The 18,249-nt window shown below is 40.1% G+C and overlaps 1 protein-coding gene across 4 annotated transcripts in view; it reads right to left on the bottom strand.

Moving 5' to 3' along the window:
* Positions 1-16,301, bottom strand: part of cdk14 (cyclin dependent kinase 14) — a 776,693-nt gene extending 760,392 nt beyond the window's left edge. For all 4 annotated transcript variants that reach the window (XR_011350130.1, XM_069914351.1, XM_069914354.1 and 1 more), the window contains exons 1-2: positions 15,674-16,301; positions 15,227-15,258 (exon numbers count right to left, since the gene is read on the bottom strand). Coding sequence is in view for 3 of the 4 variants with exons in the window: in XM_069914351.1 (XP_069770452.1) it covers positions 15,227-15,258; positions 15,674-15,764 (123 nt within the window). In the remaining variant the exon portion in view is untranslated. The remainder of the gene's footprint in view (positions 1-15,226; positions 15,259-15,673) is intronic.
* Between the last annotated feature and the right edge of the window lie 1,948 nt (positions 16,302-18,249).

Raw genomic sequence — 18,249 nt, 5'->3', positions numbered from 1 at the left:
AGGTTGCAATTTTCATGCCATAAATTGCGGGATGGCTAGCACAGCAGAGGTGATGAGCACCATTAAACATGCTATTACTTTGGCACCAAAATCAGTGCAATTTCTGCAAGGGAAAAAATTCTTTGTGGAACCAGTAAAAAAAAACAAGAGACATTAAACACTCACACAGTACAGACTGTCCCTTTCGCCCAACTCCCCCATGCCAACCAAGTTGGCATTTTGAGCAAGACATTTGTCTGCATTTTGTTCTTATCTATGCAATTATTCATATATCTGTCCAAATATCTTTTGAATGTCAAATTTGTGTCTTTGTCTACAGTTTCCTCTGTGGAATGAGATTGTAGATGTTGGGATCTGCAGCAAAAGGGAAATCTGCTGGAGGACCTGAGGAATGGAGCAGCATCTCTGGGGGAGAAAAGAATTGGCAATGTTTCACAATGAAACCCTTTATCAAATTTTGACAAAAAACATCAGGCCTGAAGCCTAACATCCAGTTGGCACTGATCCAAGCATTTCCTGTACAGTCAAAGAAGTTTCTAATACCATCAAGTTAATTTCCACTTGCCTACATCAGGAAACAATATACACTCCGTTTAAGATTAGCCACACGAGCTCAAGACACTATCATCCGATTTATGATAACGTATTTTTAAAAATTTTAAAGCATTAGAACCAGTTGAGAAAGAGCCAATTAAAAATAAGGATGGCAAGAGTCATTAAAGAACAATTCAGAGATCTACCACACAACATGATTTCTATTTCACTTACATTTCAGAAAATTACAGCATGATCATAAGTTCCACATATGCTATTGGCACAGGCAAGTTTCTCAGCATGCAATTTGCAAAAATTACATCCTAACAGACAATCGCTGATAACTTGGTTGCATAACAAGTGTAAAAAAAAATTCATATTCACAGTAGGAAGTTAAAACATCTGCAAGGGTCACAGAATGAACAGATGATGAAGCATTACAAGCACATTGTGTTATATTGTACAAGTATGAATTTTATTTTGAAGTCGCCTCGACATGAATACATGTATATTTTGAAGTTCACAAGTGATACAAAGCTTGGAAAAATCGTCAATAGCAAGCACAATGAAGAGGTAGGGCAGTGAATAATGGCACAAAGGATACATCTGCAAGTATAGGTGGTGAGAAAAATCATACAGGAGCAGTGTGATCCAAATAGTAATGCTTTAAGGTGGAGCTAGGGTGCAAGGCCTAAAAACCTATGAAAATTACTCTTCCAATCCCTGAAGATATCTCAACAACTAGCATTGTCTGGCATTAAAGAAAGTACAATCTCTGACAATGCAATTTGTCTTATTTACCTATTACAGACTCAAGGCCATTCTGTCCATTTGGTCCATGCCAGTTTCCGGCAGCTCAACCCACTCAATACCATTTCTCCTTTCATGGACCCTGCACTTATTTCATTTCACATATCCATCGATGTCTCTGCAATTATTTTATCACTACAAATATTAAAGGAATGTGGCAGAAAATTCATGCACTGCTAAGGAGAACGTACAACAGAAGAGATACAGAGAAGAGAAACACAAAAATCTGCAGACACTGTGATTGTAGTAAATATACAAAAATGCTGGAAGAACTCAGATGGTCCATAGGACGCAAAGATATGTAACCAATGTTTCAGGCCTGGATCCTTATATGGGCAGAAAGCAGGTAGGCATATGATTAAAAAGGCTGGGAGAGGTGGAGCACAGGCAAAACGCGAAAATTGAGCAGGATAAGGACAGGAACGAGGAGGTGAGAATTTATCTGGGGAGAGAGTGGCTCTCTGAATGCAGAGCCGAAGGGAAGGAAAGGGATAGGGAAAGAGAGAATCAGGGAGAGGGGACTAATGAAAACACGAGGTTGATGTTAATGTCATCCAGTTGGAGGGTACCGAGTTGCAGTTCGAGATGTTGTTCCTCCTATTTGCATGCGGTCTCAGTCTGGCAGTGTACGAGACCATGGACAGAGATGTCAGCATGAGAGTGGGTCGGCTGGGAACGGGTCAGCTAGTCAATAAGAAGAAAGGAGCATACATAAGGCCTCATGAGAATTATATGGTAGCCAGGAAAGAGCTTATAAAGGATTAATGAGAGCTGGAAGAGGGCACAAGACCATGACAAGTAGGATTAAGGAAAGTCCCAAAGCATTCTACATAAACGCAAAGAACAAAAGAATAACAAGAGTGAGGGTAAGACTGATAAAGGGGGGGGAAATATGTGCCCAGAGGCAGAGGCGGTTGGGGAGATCCCAAATGTACACTTTGCTTCAGTGTTCGCTTCGAAGAGGGACCTCAGCGAATGTGTTGAAGCATATCAAGTTTAAGAAAGAGGAGTGCTGAACTTTCTTAGGTGGACAAGATGGAATAAACCCTAGGTTACTACAGTAAGTGAGGGAAGTGATTGCTGGTGTGCCAGGATGCAGAAGAGGTTCTGGAGGATTTGAGAATGGCAAACGTAATTTACGTTTAAGAAACGCAAGGAGAATCGTAAGAATTATGGACCAATGGGTCTTACGTCAGTAGTGGACAAACTATTGGAGAGGATTCTTAGGTACAGGATTTATGTGCAATTAGAGGACCATAGTCTTCTCAGGGATAGTCAGTATAGCTTTGTGAGAGACAGGCCATGCTTCTCGAAGCAAATAGAGTTTTTCAAGAAGGTAACAAGGGAAATTGATGAATGCAAGGCTGTGGATGTGGTGATTATGGTAAGGTGTTTGATAAGGTCCCCTGTAGTAAACCTATTCAGAAAGTCATGAGGTTAAATGTATTCCATTAGAAAAAATAACATATAGTTTAAGAAATAATATTGAAATATTCGAACAAGTATGGGAGCCTTACATTAAATACAATAGCGAAAACCTACCGGGAACAAACATTACCTAAGTTGATGGAAGGAGAAGAAAAGAAAAGAATGGACTCAGTAGAATTTCTGGTGTATTTTTGTTGAATGACAACATTGTCTAACTGAATTAATGCAACCTAGATTGTATAACTAAAATGGATGAGAGGGGGGGGGATGGGGGGGTGGCTTGGGAGGAGGGAGGGGGGAGGGAGAAAAAGTCACTGTAAATGTGTGGAAAAGAAAAAGTGTATATCATGGCTATTGTGATTTATGGTGTGAAAAATAAAAAATTTAAAAAAAAAAAAAAAAAGTCATGAGGCATGGGAACAAAGGAAACTTCACTGCTTGGATTTGGAATTAGTTTGCCTGCTTGGATTTAGAATAGGCTTCCCTGCAGAAAGCCGAGGGGAATAGTTGATAGAATGTATTCTGCCTGCGGGGGGTGGTCAGTGACTAGTAGCGTTCCACAGGGATCTGTTCTATACTTTGACTTGGTTGAAATGGAGGGGTGGATCAGAATTTATTATCATTATCAAGTCATGAAATTGCAGCAGCATTTTTGTGCATTACAAATGAAAAAGTTGCTAAATTATATATTTTAAAATTAATTAAATTAATTAGTGGAAAATAAGAGAAATAATGAGGTAGTATCTATGGTTCATTGTTCATTCAAGAATCTGATGGCAGAGGGGAAGAAGCTGTTTTTGTACCATTGGGTGTGCATATTCAGGCTCCTGTACCTCCATCCTGATGGGAGCAGTGAGAAGAGGGCATGGCCTGTGGGGTGAGGGTCCTTGATGATAGCCACTGCTTTCTTGAGACACCATCTCTTGTAGATGTCTTTAATGGAGTGAAGACCAATGCCCATGATGGCGCTTGATGAGTTCACAACTCTCTATAGGCTCTCCCTGTCCTGTGCATTGGCCCTTCCATACCAGAGATGCAACCAGTCAGAAATCTCTCCAAGGTACACCTGTAGAAATTTGCAAGAGTATTTGGTGACACACCAGATCGCCTCAAATTCTTAATGAAGTATAGCCACTAGAGAGCCTTCTTCGTAATTGCATCAACTGCCCAGGGATCGATCTTCAGAGATATTGTCAGGCAGGAATTTGAAGTTCTTTACCCTTTTCACTGCTGACCCTTTGATGAGGTTCGGTTTGTGTTCTCCTGGATTTCCCCTCCAAAAGTCCACAATTAGTTCCGTAGTTTTGTTAACATTGAGTGCAAGATTGTTGTTATGCCACCACTCAACTAACTGATCTATCTTCCTCCTGTACCCTTCCTCATTGCCGTTAGTGATACTGCCGATGACCGTAGTGTCATGAGAAAATTTGTAGATGGAATTAGAATAGTGCTTACCCACACAGTCATGGGTGTAGATCGAGTTGTGCAATGAGCTAAGCATGCGTCCTTGAGGTGTGTCTGAGTTGATTGTCAATGAGGAGGAGATGTTACCGATTCACATGGTCTTTGGTTTTCCAATGAGGAAGTCAAGAATTCATTTGCAGAGGGTGGTGTAGAGGCCCAGGATTTGAAGCTTGCTGACCAGTACTGAGGGGATGATAGTGTTGAAAGTTGAGCTGTAATCGATAAAATGCATCCTGATATACATGTTAATGTTGTCTAGGTGATCCAGGGCTCAATGGAGATCCAGTGAGATTGCATCTGCTGTGGAGAAATTGTGGTAGGAGGAAAATTCCAGTGGGTCCAGGTCTTTATTTAGGTGCGAGTTAATTCTGGCAATGACCAACCTCCAAAACATTTCATCACAGTAGATGAGCGTGTTACTGGGCCATAGTCATTAAGGCATCTATCTCTGGTCTTCATGGGCACCAGGATGATTGATGCCCTTTTGAAGCAGGTGGGAAAATGTCCATGAACACACCAGCTAGTTGATTGGCACAGACATCAGGGCCTGATGCCTTGCGAGGATCCACCCTCTACAAAGATGTTCTGACGTTGGCTTCAGAGGCAGATTTCAAAGGGTCACCATCTTCTCATTGAATTCTCCTCTTGAAAGCGAGTATGGTGTTTAGCTCATCGGGTAGTGAAGCAAACCAGCTGTTTATAATGTTCAGCTTCGCCTTGTAGAATAGAATAGCCTGCAAGCCCTGCCATAGCTGATGAGTATCTGATTCTGTTTCTAGCTTCACTCAGAATTGTCTCTTTGCTGTTACAATAGCCTTCCATAAGTCATACCTGGACTTCCTGTAGAGATCTGGATCACCAGTCTTAACTGCCATTGACCTAACTCTCAGCAGGTTGTGAACCCTTTGATTCATCCATGGCTTTTGGTTGGGAAATTCATGGTATGTGTGCAAGGGCATATATTCATCCACACAGGTCCTGATTATGTTGGTGACAGCCATGGCATATTCATTCAGGTTTAAGGATGAGTCCTTGAATATTGTCCAGCCCACTGATTCACAGCAGTCCTGCAGGTGCTCCTCCACCTCTCTCAACCATACTTCCACAATTTTCACCACTGGTTATCTCATCTTCAGTCTCTGCTTGTACACCAGCAATAAAAATACAGCGTGGGATCAGACAGTGTGGGTTGGCTTGGTAGGCATTCTTCATGGTGGTATTGCTTTGGCTCCTCTGGTTGTGCAAGTAACATATTGGCCATAATTTGTCAGAAACTTCTTCAAGTTTGCCAGGTTGAAGTCCCCTACGATGATCGGCAAGGCATCAGGATGTGGTGTCTCATGGAAGCTGATTATAGTGCTCAGGCACTCCAGTGCCAGGCTGATGTTAGTCTGGGGTGATCAGAATGATGGCAGAGAACTCATTTGATAGATGGAATGGACGACACTTGATCGCCAGATGTTCCTGGTCAGGAAGCAGAACTGGGACATAACCATCATATTTGTGCCCTGCGATGAATCGATGATGAAACAACACTGCCACATTTGCCTTTACCTGACGCCAGTGTCAAGTCCATGCACTGGAAGGTGAAGCCCTTGGGCTGCAGCACTATATCTCGACTGCTCTTGTTCAGCTATGTCTCAATAAAACACATCATCCAGTTTATTTCCTAAAGATTGTACGTTGGCTCGGAGAGAGGTACGGAGCAGAGGCCTCAGGACCCAGCATCTTATTTCAACCTGTAGCTGCCCTCTGCATCCAATCATCAGCGGTCTGCCAGAGTTGCTGTTCCTGGCAATTCCAAAGTACTTAACAGAATGTTACATACAGGTATGCCAGTTTCTGTGGTTGTGGGTTCGAGCTAGAGTAGTTCTGAATATGAATATCTGATCATTCCCGGCAGAGCTGCATGCAAAGAGTCACCACTGTAAGGGGGCATCTTTGCAAATTTGCAGATGATGAAAAGGTTAGAGGTGTGGATAGAGTGATGTGATGCAGTGCGAACAAACAAGCTCAAACTACGAAGGTTGTACTATAGGTTTTAATTAGCTTAAAACTTGGACATAAGGTTCAGTATCCCTTCTGGCTCCACATGCTCTACTCCGACCCAAGGGCCGGCGTGAGCTTTTATATGGGGCCAGTACTTGGCAGGGAGTAGGTGGAGCCAGCCTCCCAGGTTACCTCCCTGCAGGTACAGTGGGTTTCCCCCTGCAGTAGGCAGGTAGGAATGCAGGCAGTCACAGATGTCCAGTGGTTGTATCACCAAAACAGCATAGAAGGTTGTCATAGTTTACAACAGGATACAGATAAGATGCAGAGTTGGGCAGAGAAGTGACAAATCTGGATAAGTGTGAGGTGATGCACTTTAAAAGGTTGAATTTGAAGGTGGAGTACATCATTAATGGCAAGATTTTCAAGTGTAGAGCAACAGGGAAATCTTGGGGTCCAGATCCATGGATCCTTCAAGGTCACCATGCAAGTTGATAGAGTGGTTAAAAAGGCATATGGCAATGATGACCTTCATTAATAGGAGATTTAAGTTCAAGATCCGTGAGGTAATGTAGCTCTACAAAACTCTGGTTAAAGCACACTTGGAGCATTGCATTCAGTTCTACCCATCTGAATACATGAAGGATGTAGATGCTTTAGAAAGGATGCTGAATTTGACTGGATTAGAGAGCAAGCAAGGGTGACAGAGCTTGGGTTTTTTCCTTTGGACTGATGAAGTATGAGAGGCGAATTAATACGCATCTACAAAATTAAGTGGGACTTAGATAGGGTGGATATCCACCACTTGTTTCCTGGGGAAACAATAGTAAATATCAGAGCACATCTGCTTAATGTAGAGTGGAAGAAAGTTTAGGGGAGATGTCAGAGGCAAGTTGGTTTTTCAAATAAACACAAACAAGTTCATACACCACCCAGCACATGCTCTGTTCTCACTGCTACCATCAAGAAAGAGGTATAGATTCCACAAGACTCGTACCACTAGGTTCAGGAACAGCTGCTTCTCCTCCACCTCAAAATCTTCAACAACAAACTTGAATCAGGGACTCATTTAAGGACTGTTACTTTTGCGCTTTAATCTTTTTTTGCACTGTTTGCTCACATTTCTTTATTTGTTTGCACTTATATGTTGTGTACAATATTGAGATATATGTACTCTGGCAATAAATATGAAATCTGAAATCAGAATGATGGGGCCTGGAATGCATTGTCGTGGGTGAAGGATGCAGCATTCGAAAGACTCTTAGATAGGTACAATGATGGAAGAAAAATGTAGGTTATGTGTGTGAAGGAGAGGAAAATTAGATTGTTGTGAAGTAGGTTTATGAAAGTTGGCATAACTTCATGAGCTGAAGGTCCTTTACTGTAATGTTTTATGTTCCATCTTCCATTTCCATTTCCTCCTGTATACTCCCCAGTTGTGTGGGATTGCAATAAAGATATTTCATTTCTTCCTGACAAAATAAAAGCAGTTCATATCATGCAATGGCACTGCTTGTCATCTTTGCAAATTACCGTGTTTAATCAATAAGTTATCCTTGCCTTCTTATTTACGGGCGGCACAGTTAACGTGCTGTTAGCTTGACACTGTTACAGCACCAGTGACTTGGGTTCAAATATGGCTCTGTCTGTAAGGAGTTTGTTCATTCTCCCAGTGGGTTTTCCCCGTGTACTCGGTTTCCTCCAACCATCCAAAATGTAGTTGTAGTTAATTTGAGCGTAATTGGGCAGCACGGGATTAAATGGCCAGAAATAGCTTCTACTGCGCTATTAAATAAAATAAAATGAAACATTTACATGCTACGCTTTGTAATCTCATGAAAATAAGGAAAGGCTGTTGTACATTTAGAAAAGTTCTGTCAGAGAGCCAATTGAGCATTATTTTGCAGAACTACAATCTTTATTTTCATCCTCCAATTTATCTCCTACAATCAGTACAATTTCCCCCAGGTTTACTTTTCATTCTTTCCAAAGGTAAGAAAAAGAAGCACAAAAAAAAAGCCCCAAAGCTCACTTCAGTATTTTGCACCATTCAGAGAGTCAACAGCTTTTCCTATGGTAAGCCCACCTTCCTAACATATCCCCATTTCCTTTGATTCTAAATCCCCAAATCCTTGCATTCAGAATTTTAAATATTTCACGACCGCTTACAAAAGTTTCAGCAACAAAGATGTCCATAGTCTTCTGAGGTAGAGAATTCCAAACATTTACAACCCTCTCCATAAAGAGTCTAATCAATGCAACTCTACACCATTCTTTCCTAAATAGCCAATCACAGCACCCCAGTCGAGATACAGCATGGAAACAGGCCCTTCAGCCCACTATAGGTGGCACGGTTGGCATAGCTGTGAGCGCAATGCCTTCACAGCGCCGGCAATCAGAACCGGGGTTCCAATCATGCGCTGTCTGTAAGGAGTTTGTACATTCTCCTCGTGTCTGCGTGGGTTTTCCCCAGGAGCTCTGGTTTCCTCCCACTGTTCAAAAATGTACTGGGGGTAAAAGTAAAGGTAAATGGGTAAAGGTTCCATTATTGTCATGTAATACTACATTTAGAATGTAACAGACATAAAATGCTTTAACTTTTGACCTCTGTAAGGCGGTAAGAGAGTCGCCACTTTGTCCAGCACCCCTCACGGAAACCTATAGCATCTGGTGTTCCTAGGCGGTCTTCCCTCAAAAGTACTGGCCAGGCCTGAGCCTGTTTAGCTTCCAAGATCAGACAATCTCAGGCGTATAGTAGATCAATTGGGTGTAATTGGGCAGCAGGGCTCAATAGCCTGTTACTATGCTGTATGTCTAAATTTAATTTTTTTTAAATTAAATTTAAATGTATATGCTGACCATCCATTCACACGAATTGTACATCAATGGCACTTGTTTTTATTCACCCCACATTCTCATCGACTCTTCCCAGATTCTACCATTCACTTACATATTAAGGGTAATTTACAGTGGCTACCAATCTTTGGGATGAGTGAGGAAACTAGAGAACTTGGGGAAACTTGCACGAAAGCTCATAACCCACATACATCACAGTCAGATTGAACAAAGGTTTTTGGTGCTGAGAGGCAGCAGCTCCACGAGTCGTGCCACTGTAACCCTAATTTTAGACTCTCTGACTGGAGAAAACAAACTGGAATGTCTTCATGAAATCCTGTCACATTCTTTTAAACTCCAGAGAGAAAGCTCACTTAATTGAACAAACTTTTCATCTTAAGAGAAACATTGGTGAATTTATACTGCACCATCTCTGAGGCAAATACATTTTATGAGGTATGGAGACAAAATAAAGAGCAAAATTTTTAAAATGAGAGAATCAAAGCCACATACAAGTACCTCAAATCTTTCTACCACTCTTGCTTTCAATGCCCTGGTTTCGGAGCCAACTGGAAGTGACATACTGTGTAGAATTTAATCTATAAACACATCATTTTCTCTTCATCACTGGAAAATCATTTATGTAAAGATATCTTGGAATGCTTCAAATCATTAAAAGCACTGTCACTGTAAAACACTGACCATTCATCCACTTCTGAAGCTGTTGAGGAAAAAAAATGAAACTGAAAAACATACTCTTCTGTGAATAGTGAGATGAGGCTGAACATTGAATGGTTTCTCCAAAAGTTCATTAATTCTTTGATATTGTGCAGAAATAGAAGTATGAATCATATGTTCAAGTAACTCCCTGCTTCCAAAACCCAAAACCTTACAAGTGAGAGGAGATTGGGCTTTGAAACAAAAGTACAGGCGCATCAACTCTCTGTGACACACAGACACATTTTTAGAACCATTCAAGCTCATTAACAGCACCTCCAAAGCAAGTTACACATTTTGAACACTCCCATTCTCACAGCTTATTTTCTCACTTGCAGGATTATGACCACTTCAATTTAATTTGCTAATAACATTTGTGCATTTTGGAATAGAATAAAGTGGAGTTCCAATAAGCTGTACCACAAAGTCAGTTTGCAACAACAATCCCACACATGCTAAGTCACACAACTCGATCATGATGCTGAAGGAGAACAAACAAAAGATAATTAAAATTAAACAATGCATTTTCTAGCAGTGATATCAATGTTCTACTATTGGTGCAGATTCACATGCAGTCCCAATGCATGATTATAATGAAGAAATATCTGCAAAGCAGACTCACTCTGCAGCAAGTTTCGGCTGCAAAAACACAGTCATGGAAAGATTATCTTTCATCTGCTGAATTCTCTAGATTTTTGCTAAAACAAGTGATTGCTGACATTCCTGAGGTGCTTCCTATCAAGACCATGCCAGCAGTATTTGCCCAAGGAAGACATTTTTAAAACCAACATTTAACAATTGACAGATTATTGCTCTGCAAATTGTCCAATTTTTTTTGAGCAGAAAATATTATTCTGAAATAATATTTAACTATTTAATCTTCTTTATTCTTTCATCCAAGAATTCCTATATCCCAACCCTCTATATGTTACAGTATAACTCCGATTATCTGAAATGGTTGGGACTGGGCCCATTTCGCATAAACGGTTTTTTCAGAAAACCAGTCATTTTATAAAAACAGCCAAGTTGCGATAGAAAATCACTTGAAACAGTGTTTAAACAATAACAAATAACAAGAGAAGGCTTTTAAAGCATGAAATAATGTTTAATTCACACCAAAACACATGCTGAAGAACATACTGTAAGATAAATCTCCACACACTTGAAATTCTACTCACAATCTGCAGAACTCTTTGCCATCGCAAAACCCTCGAGTGCTCCGTTGGATTCAAAATGGCAACTCAGACACGCACACAAGCATGTTGGGTTTAAATTTTTTTTCAAGCTATGAAGTGAGTTCAGCGCCAAAAAAAATGGATAAATAAGGATTTTTTAAAATTCTTTCAAAAATCCTAATTTTTCCGATAGTTTTGGGAGGCAAAATGATTTTGGATAAATGAGGATTTTTGATTGGTTCAGAAATCCTCATTCATCCAATATTTTTGGGAAGCGAAATGATTTTCGGATGAATGAGGATTTCAGAGAATCCAATTTTGGATAATCGGAGTTATACTTGGAAGAAAGGAATTTTGAAAACTTGTATTTGGAACTGCACACTGAACAGGAAGGAGCAAGGCAAAATAAAATGTGCCATGCTGTTGAAAAAGCATTTTTTCTTTATTGTCTAAACAATTAAACTGCAAGATTATTTCAAGTATGAAATACATTTGAAAATTATTCTGTGTCTCCCTTTCAAAAGTATTTGAGAAGGGATAAAAATAGCTGGATAACAGATTCTTTTAACTGGAATATGATAAGTTAACCAAGGAGGATACTGTCAAATGCTTCTGCAAATATATTAAAATATCATAATAATATATATATATCTCAAAAGAGCATTAAAACACTAAAAGGGAACCAATGAAAAATGCATTTGCTTTGATCTAACCTAGCTTTGGACAATTTCCATAACCACCAATAATCAAACACTTCCACCATAATTCTTGAATCTTAGCCTAGAATATTTGAAGCCATAACCAGACATCCTTATTCTCTGTTAGATTTCAGCTCAATCCAAATCATGATTATTCAAGGAATTATTGGCGAGGCACTTTTGTGAAATTATACTGTGATGCAACATATATGCAAAATTGAAATCTCAGAATCAAATTCAAATCAGAATTTTGCACTCTAACCTTGACAAGTCTCCAGAAGTGCAGGTGAATTCCAATTTGCAACTTAGCTTGTCATACAAAGTAAAGCATCATATGTAATTTGCGTAACCCACACATCAAATTTCTTGTTTGGCAGAGATTTACAAAGAAAATTATTGCTTTCACATCACATCCAAGACCTTGGATTGGATACTGATTTCATGCTGTTCTAATCTGCATAATTTTCACATGCTATACCATCAACAGATCTGTTCTGATCACAAATGCAAGCTTTCTTCAATGTATAATGCACAGATAAATATCACGCCAATTATTTTAATGCACAGATTTGAAATACTATACCACAAAAGTAAGATTTTACTCTTGGGTTTTCTCACTGAAAATGAAACACGAGTCATGCTTGCAAGAACAAAAGAGGCGAACAGCAGTAGCTTCTCTGCACTGCCTGGTGAAAATAAATTCACAAAGAAATCTCTAACAGATGACAAAAATAGCTCTTAGCAAATAATTGGAATAAAGGTGGAACTTCTCCTTATACTGTTGTTTTACCTTAGAAACACTTTGCTGAATAATGATTTAGCAATATTTCAATACAGGCTTTACGGGAAGATGATTGGACAACTTCCAATAACAACTACCTTTGGTCAATAGGCAAAGAAAAAAAGTGACTAAGATGTACCATATCTTACTTATATTTTTAAGTGCCAAATAAAAGAAGAAATCAAAGCTAGGATTATATTTTCAGGTCACAAGTGTTGAAACTATTTCATAACACTTCTTTCTCAAACAATACTTTGAGAGGAAAATATACCCCATCTCAAAACTAAACAAAAAGCTGGTCTATTATTAGGTCTTTTGTCTAAATTTGCATTTTTAATGATCCATGTATCAATTTAAATTATTGATAGTAATAAATCAAATACAATTTGAAATTTATTTACATTTGACAAATGAGATTTAAAATGCAAACTGAATTTGATAATTAACAGAAAACCTACAGCATTAGGGTTATTCAGGTGTTACATGCTCTTCTGTGAAGATCAACAACTTTACAGAATGATGTTCAGCAAATTTTGTCTCCAAATTAAATTTTGTTTTGCCCCAGCAAACACAGCAAGTTTAATCAATAACATGGCTACAACAATTCTTCCCAATACTCTATGTCATCTGTACATTTCAAATTTCACAGAAAAGACCTGCTAAATGGTTTGTTTGTTTTAGGCATAACAAACATTTCAATTTTTAAAAAAATGTTATATGTAAAGTTACAGTACAATAACTGGTCCTTCCAGCCACAAGCCCTGCCAGCCAAATACACCAATTAACTTGTGTTTAACCTATTTTTGGAGGGTGAGTAGAACAGTAGCACCCAGATGAAACCCATGTAGTCAAGGGAGAACTTACAAACTCCTTATGGACAACATAAAATTTGAACCCAAGTTGCTGTAATATTGAACCCAAGTTGCTGTAATATTGCTGCACTACTTGTTACACTTAACCATGCATCTTTGGATTTAAAAAAATTATCCAAATCAAGCGACTGAGTAATCCACAGAGAATATTTTCCTAAACACAAGCAAATGATTGAAATAAGTTGCCACTGATTGAAGCAATTCAATTGCTTGAATTATTTGATTATTAAGGATCAGGGATGGAAGTCAAGAGTCACACAGCACAGATACAAGACTTCTGCCCACTGAGTCCACAGCCACCACTGAGCATGTAAAGAAAATCATACTGTATTCTCTCCGCCCACACAGATAGCGTGCCATCATCTGCACACTAGGTGCAAATTATGATGACCAATTAATCTATCAACCCACACATCTTTGTGACATGGTCACTGGGAGAATGTGCCAACTCCACACAGAAAGCACCCGAGGTTATGACAAAACTTGGATCGTTAAAGCTGTGAGGAAGCAGCTTTATGAGCAGTATCATAGCACCACCTTATCTAAAGACAAGCAGCAGGAATCTGACCTTAAAATGATACGTCAACCCCGCAGGCTCCATTAATCAGCCAAGGGTGACTAATCCATCATCATTACCTTGGAGCCCTACAGACCTGGCTGCATCAAGTATCAACTTACAATTCCACAAAAGCTGAGATTTTTTATCAATTTTCAATTAGCAACCACATTATCCCCAATCCATCAGCATTCCAAACAGATGCCTCGTACTAACTCCCCTCTCCACCCACAGAGGGTCACGCACCAATTTTTATAGGGTAACTGATGTGCTTTGGAACTGACAAGGTAAACAGGCTTTGGAACAAAAGATGTGAATTATGCATCCACTATATCCTGCTGTCCGTTGCATGAGTCCATCAAGTCTACAAATACAGGCCATGCATGTAATTAAAAATAAAGTTATTCTGAAACCAGCACCATTGGGTGCCCCTTTATGGAAATTAAAGATTTTAACCATTATCTGAATTTCAGACATTCAGAGTTTTAGTCTGTGGAATCTATTGAATATCATCCATTTAAACAAAACTAAACAAAGCAAAGCAAGGATATACAATGCTTTTATGTTTTGCTTTAACTGAACATAAAGTTTGGACTATGTTTACTCATGCTATCAATAAACAAACTGCGCTTACAAGCTTTCCTTTGGTCTGGATTCAAGTTCTGTGCGACATGCTACAAATTAATGTACATCCCTGAACTTAATTATCCACCAACAACATTTGTGCACCATTATCTTAAAAGGGTGAACTCTCACATTTTCAGCTCGGAATTGCTTCAATCAGTGGCAACTTACTTCAATCATTTGGCTCGCTTTGCCACAAAAGGATGAAAATGTGGACATATAAAAGATGGAAAACTAAACCTTGGGCTTTTAACTATATGCAACACACCTCATGGATGCAGACCACACCAAATTTAACCTTTGCACACTTTCATTCTCTCAGAAAGGGGGGGGGGGGGGGTGACAGTTAACTCCAATCAACAACAACAAAATCTAAGGGGCCAACACGGTCACTTGCAAGCAAGACTTGTTCGGAGCTGGGAATTTTTTTTTTAATTCTATTTTGTCATCAGTATTTGCAGTGAAAAGAGGAAATTTTACATTCAAGCACTAGAAATTAGTAAATATTTTAAGATTCCCTAATGCTGATGGTTAGACATTGCGAAGAAACAAGTTATTCTGGAGATGATTTCAATATAGCTCGTGGTTACCCAAACCCAAAGTAAATTGAGGTAATAAAAGTCTGATTCAGGTTTGAACCTTGGTCAAATAACAGGGTCTTTTTGTGAAATCCAAATGCACCAAGAGAATTCATCCCTGCAGTATCTTGTCACTCCAACCCCACACTGTGAGCGCAGTCCTACCTCGTCGAAGCTATTGTCCTCCTTCTTCAAGGCTAAAAGAGAAGACAATTATAAACGTAAACAGGACGGTAAACGACCTCAACTTCTCATCCCTGACTTGATGTCGAACTTGGTCAAAACTGCTTTGTTACCAGGTCTGGTCTGACTCATCTCGAAATGATTTGAAAATGCATTGATGCCCCTGCGGCATCAAAGTGTATTGAAATATTTAACCCCCCCCCCCAAATCCTTTCACGTTTGCAAGATCACTCTTGAATCCTCGCCCAGCAGGGGACGACCCCCCCCCCCCAACCCCCCACTGACTGCGCCAGTGAAAGGGGTTCAGATCAACCGAAGAGAAAATCCGCTTTAAACTCTGCCGCGTTTTAAAACTAATGAACGCCCCCCCCCCCAAAACCGAAAGTAAATAGCCGAAATCTCGTCGTTTGAAAAGGTGGAGTAACTCACCCAAACGGCTGAAACTCTCCGATAAAGTTCTCCTCAACTTTTTCATCCTGCTGGTTCTCTCCGCCGACGGCTCTGGAATCGTCTCACACATCGCCGGCCAAGTGGGCAGAATGCGCTCCCCCCCCCCCCTCCTCCTCACGCCTTGCCCTCACTCAGCAGACACTGGTCAGGGCGAGAGAGCAAAAGTAACTGGACCCCCTATAAATCAGCGCAAATGAAAGGAGAGACGTAGAACTTTGACAGATTCCCTCCATCCCTGTCAAACACAGGAAGTCTGTTCACGGCTGCTCAATCCGATACATTTCCACCCCCCACCCGCCGCTTCACCGGCAGGAGAAAATGGTCATTCATCCAATTCAGAGTCGTTCGCAGGGAAAAGGCAACAAAAAAAGAGCTGGGGAGGTGGAGAGAGAGAGATAGAGGGGAGAGAGAGAGAGAGAGGAGAGAGAGAGAGGGAGAGAAGAGAGAGAGAGAGAGAGGGAGAGAGAGAGAGGGAGAGAAGAGAGAGAGAGAGAGAGAGAGGGAGAGAGAGAGAGAGAGAGAGAGAACCCAGGCGAGGAGCTGATTCCACTCTCAGCCCTCAAAGGCAGCGGGAAGTCACCGCTCAAACCTCCGCCGCGCTGCTTGTCATTTTCGGCAAGTCAGGGGCACCGCGGATCGCTCGATCCCGCCTCCTCTCACCCGATTCGTCGCTGGCGTCGCGTCCTGCCAGCCGTGTGGACCAGCCGCGTGTCCGTCAATCTCGAGTTTCAATCCCCCCCCCCCCCCCCCCCTTCCCCCACGTCTGAGGATGCTGGGTTCCAGACTTCGTTGCCACTCAGACATTGGCTTGCAACTGTTTGACACAGTGGAGAAACGTTGGCCACAATGTTGACTGAAGCAGTAAATGATAACGGGTCCATGCATTATAATTAAATGCTCTTTTATCCTACTCCGATTATGGGGACGTTAGATTTTTAGATTAGAGATGGACCAGCCTTATTAATTTGATGACATCCGTGCTTGAAAAGAGAGGACAGACAGCAGGCAGTCCGATGGTAGCAGCGCAACATCCAACCCTCCCCCCTGGAAAGCATGAGGCAGGCAGATTTGGGGAGCGGCGAGCCGATGCTGCTGGATACTCGCCCTGAATTGTACCCGCTGCGTTGACGAGCTGGACCTTCCCTTCCTGACGAATGGTCAGAACTTTCATTCCCATTCACTGCGTATTTTCCCCAGCCTGAGAATCCAAGCCCAACTTCTCATTCAGGTGTGGCAAACTTGTACAGTGTCTCGTGATGTTGCCCGGATTGGGCATCCTCTGGACAGCATTCATTCACTGCCCAAGAGTGTTGGCCCCTTCCAATACATTCTTTTTTCTTTTTAAATATTTGTATTTGATTTTCACAAATAAGTATGGACCTACAAAACATTTATGGAACACATAATATTACTAACAAATGACAAATTAGATAATTCATCAAGCTATAAAGCATATATAACCACAATTCAAAATGACATCAATTAAAAAAAAATCACGGACAGCGTGATTCTAAACCCTATCCCCTAACCAGAGGGATGTGACTAAAGAAAATAGGTACTTTGTTCATGAAATAAAATGGCAAATATTAAAATTTGAAAATAATGTTGTCTCGAGATTATGAAAGTCACTGCATTTGAAATCTTATATTTGAATTATTAATTGGATAACATATCTTTTCTAAATTTAAGCAAGACATAAGTTCCCTCACCTATTGAGCATGAGTGGGCAGGGCAACATCCTTCCATCTCAACAAAATTGCACATCTCACCAGGAGAGATGCAAAAGACAAGAGTACGACATTGAATTGGAGTTAGAAGAATATCATCTCCTCCAGTTGTACCTGAAAGATTCGGCTCTAAATTTACATTGAGAATTAAAGATCGATATTAATATTAATTTGGCTCCTAATCCTTTTTTTGCCCTATTTAAGTCAACTGATTGAAATTTGTCTGGGCCACAATCCCAAAGCCTTTGCTCTTCTTATTGCCAGATGGAAGGATGCTGACATACTCAATGGTTATCTGATGTGATGGCAAGCTTGACTCTGGAAAAAGAAATTAGATGCTTGACTGATGTAATTAACCTTAATTTTCTAAATTTATGGTGTCATTTCCTTAATTATTTCCAGAATTTATAAGATTATTAGACCCCAATTTACGATTTGGTTGTCCTTTCTTTCATGTATTAATGAAACAAACATGTTTAATCCTAATTTCACAAGAAAAGGGTTAGATTATTAGAATAGTTTTATTTTATATACATTTTATTGTTTTTTTTTAATCTCTTTCATAGGTGGTTTGCAGCTATTTGTTAATATATTGTTACAAGTCCGGAGGACCCCAAAACCCAACAACAATAGAAATTCACAAAGACAAATGGTTATTCAAACAAAAGTTGTTTTTAATTTTCTTTAAACATAAAAACAAGATCAAACTTTAACATTACTATTAACTTAACCTAAATTAACCCACTTCTAATTCTAACCGCACGTGTATGTAATGTGTATATTTTCAGGAAAGTTATTTGATTTACAATCCAATCTCACTTTTCATTC

This window comes from Narcine bancroftii, chromosome 1, assembly GCF_036971445.1.
Source record: "Narcine bancroftii isolate sNarBan1 chromosome 1, sNarBan1.hap1, whole genome shotgun sequence".
Lineage (NCBI taxonomy): Eukaryota > Metazoa > Chordata > Chondrichthyes > Torpediniformes > Narcinidae > Narcine > Narcine bancroftii.
The sequence above is the reverse complement of the archived record's forward strand: the minus strand, read 5'-3'. Positions and strand labels throughout refer to the sequence as shown.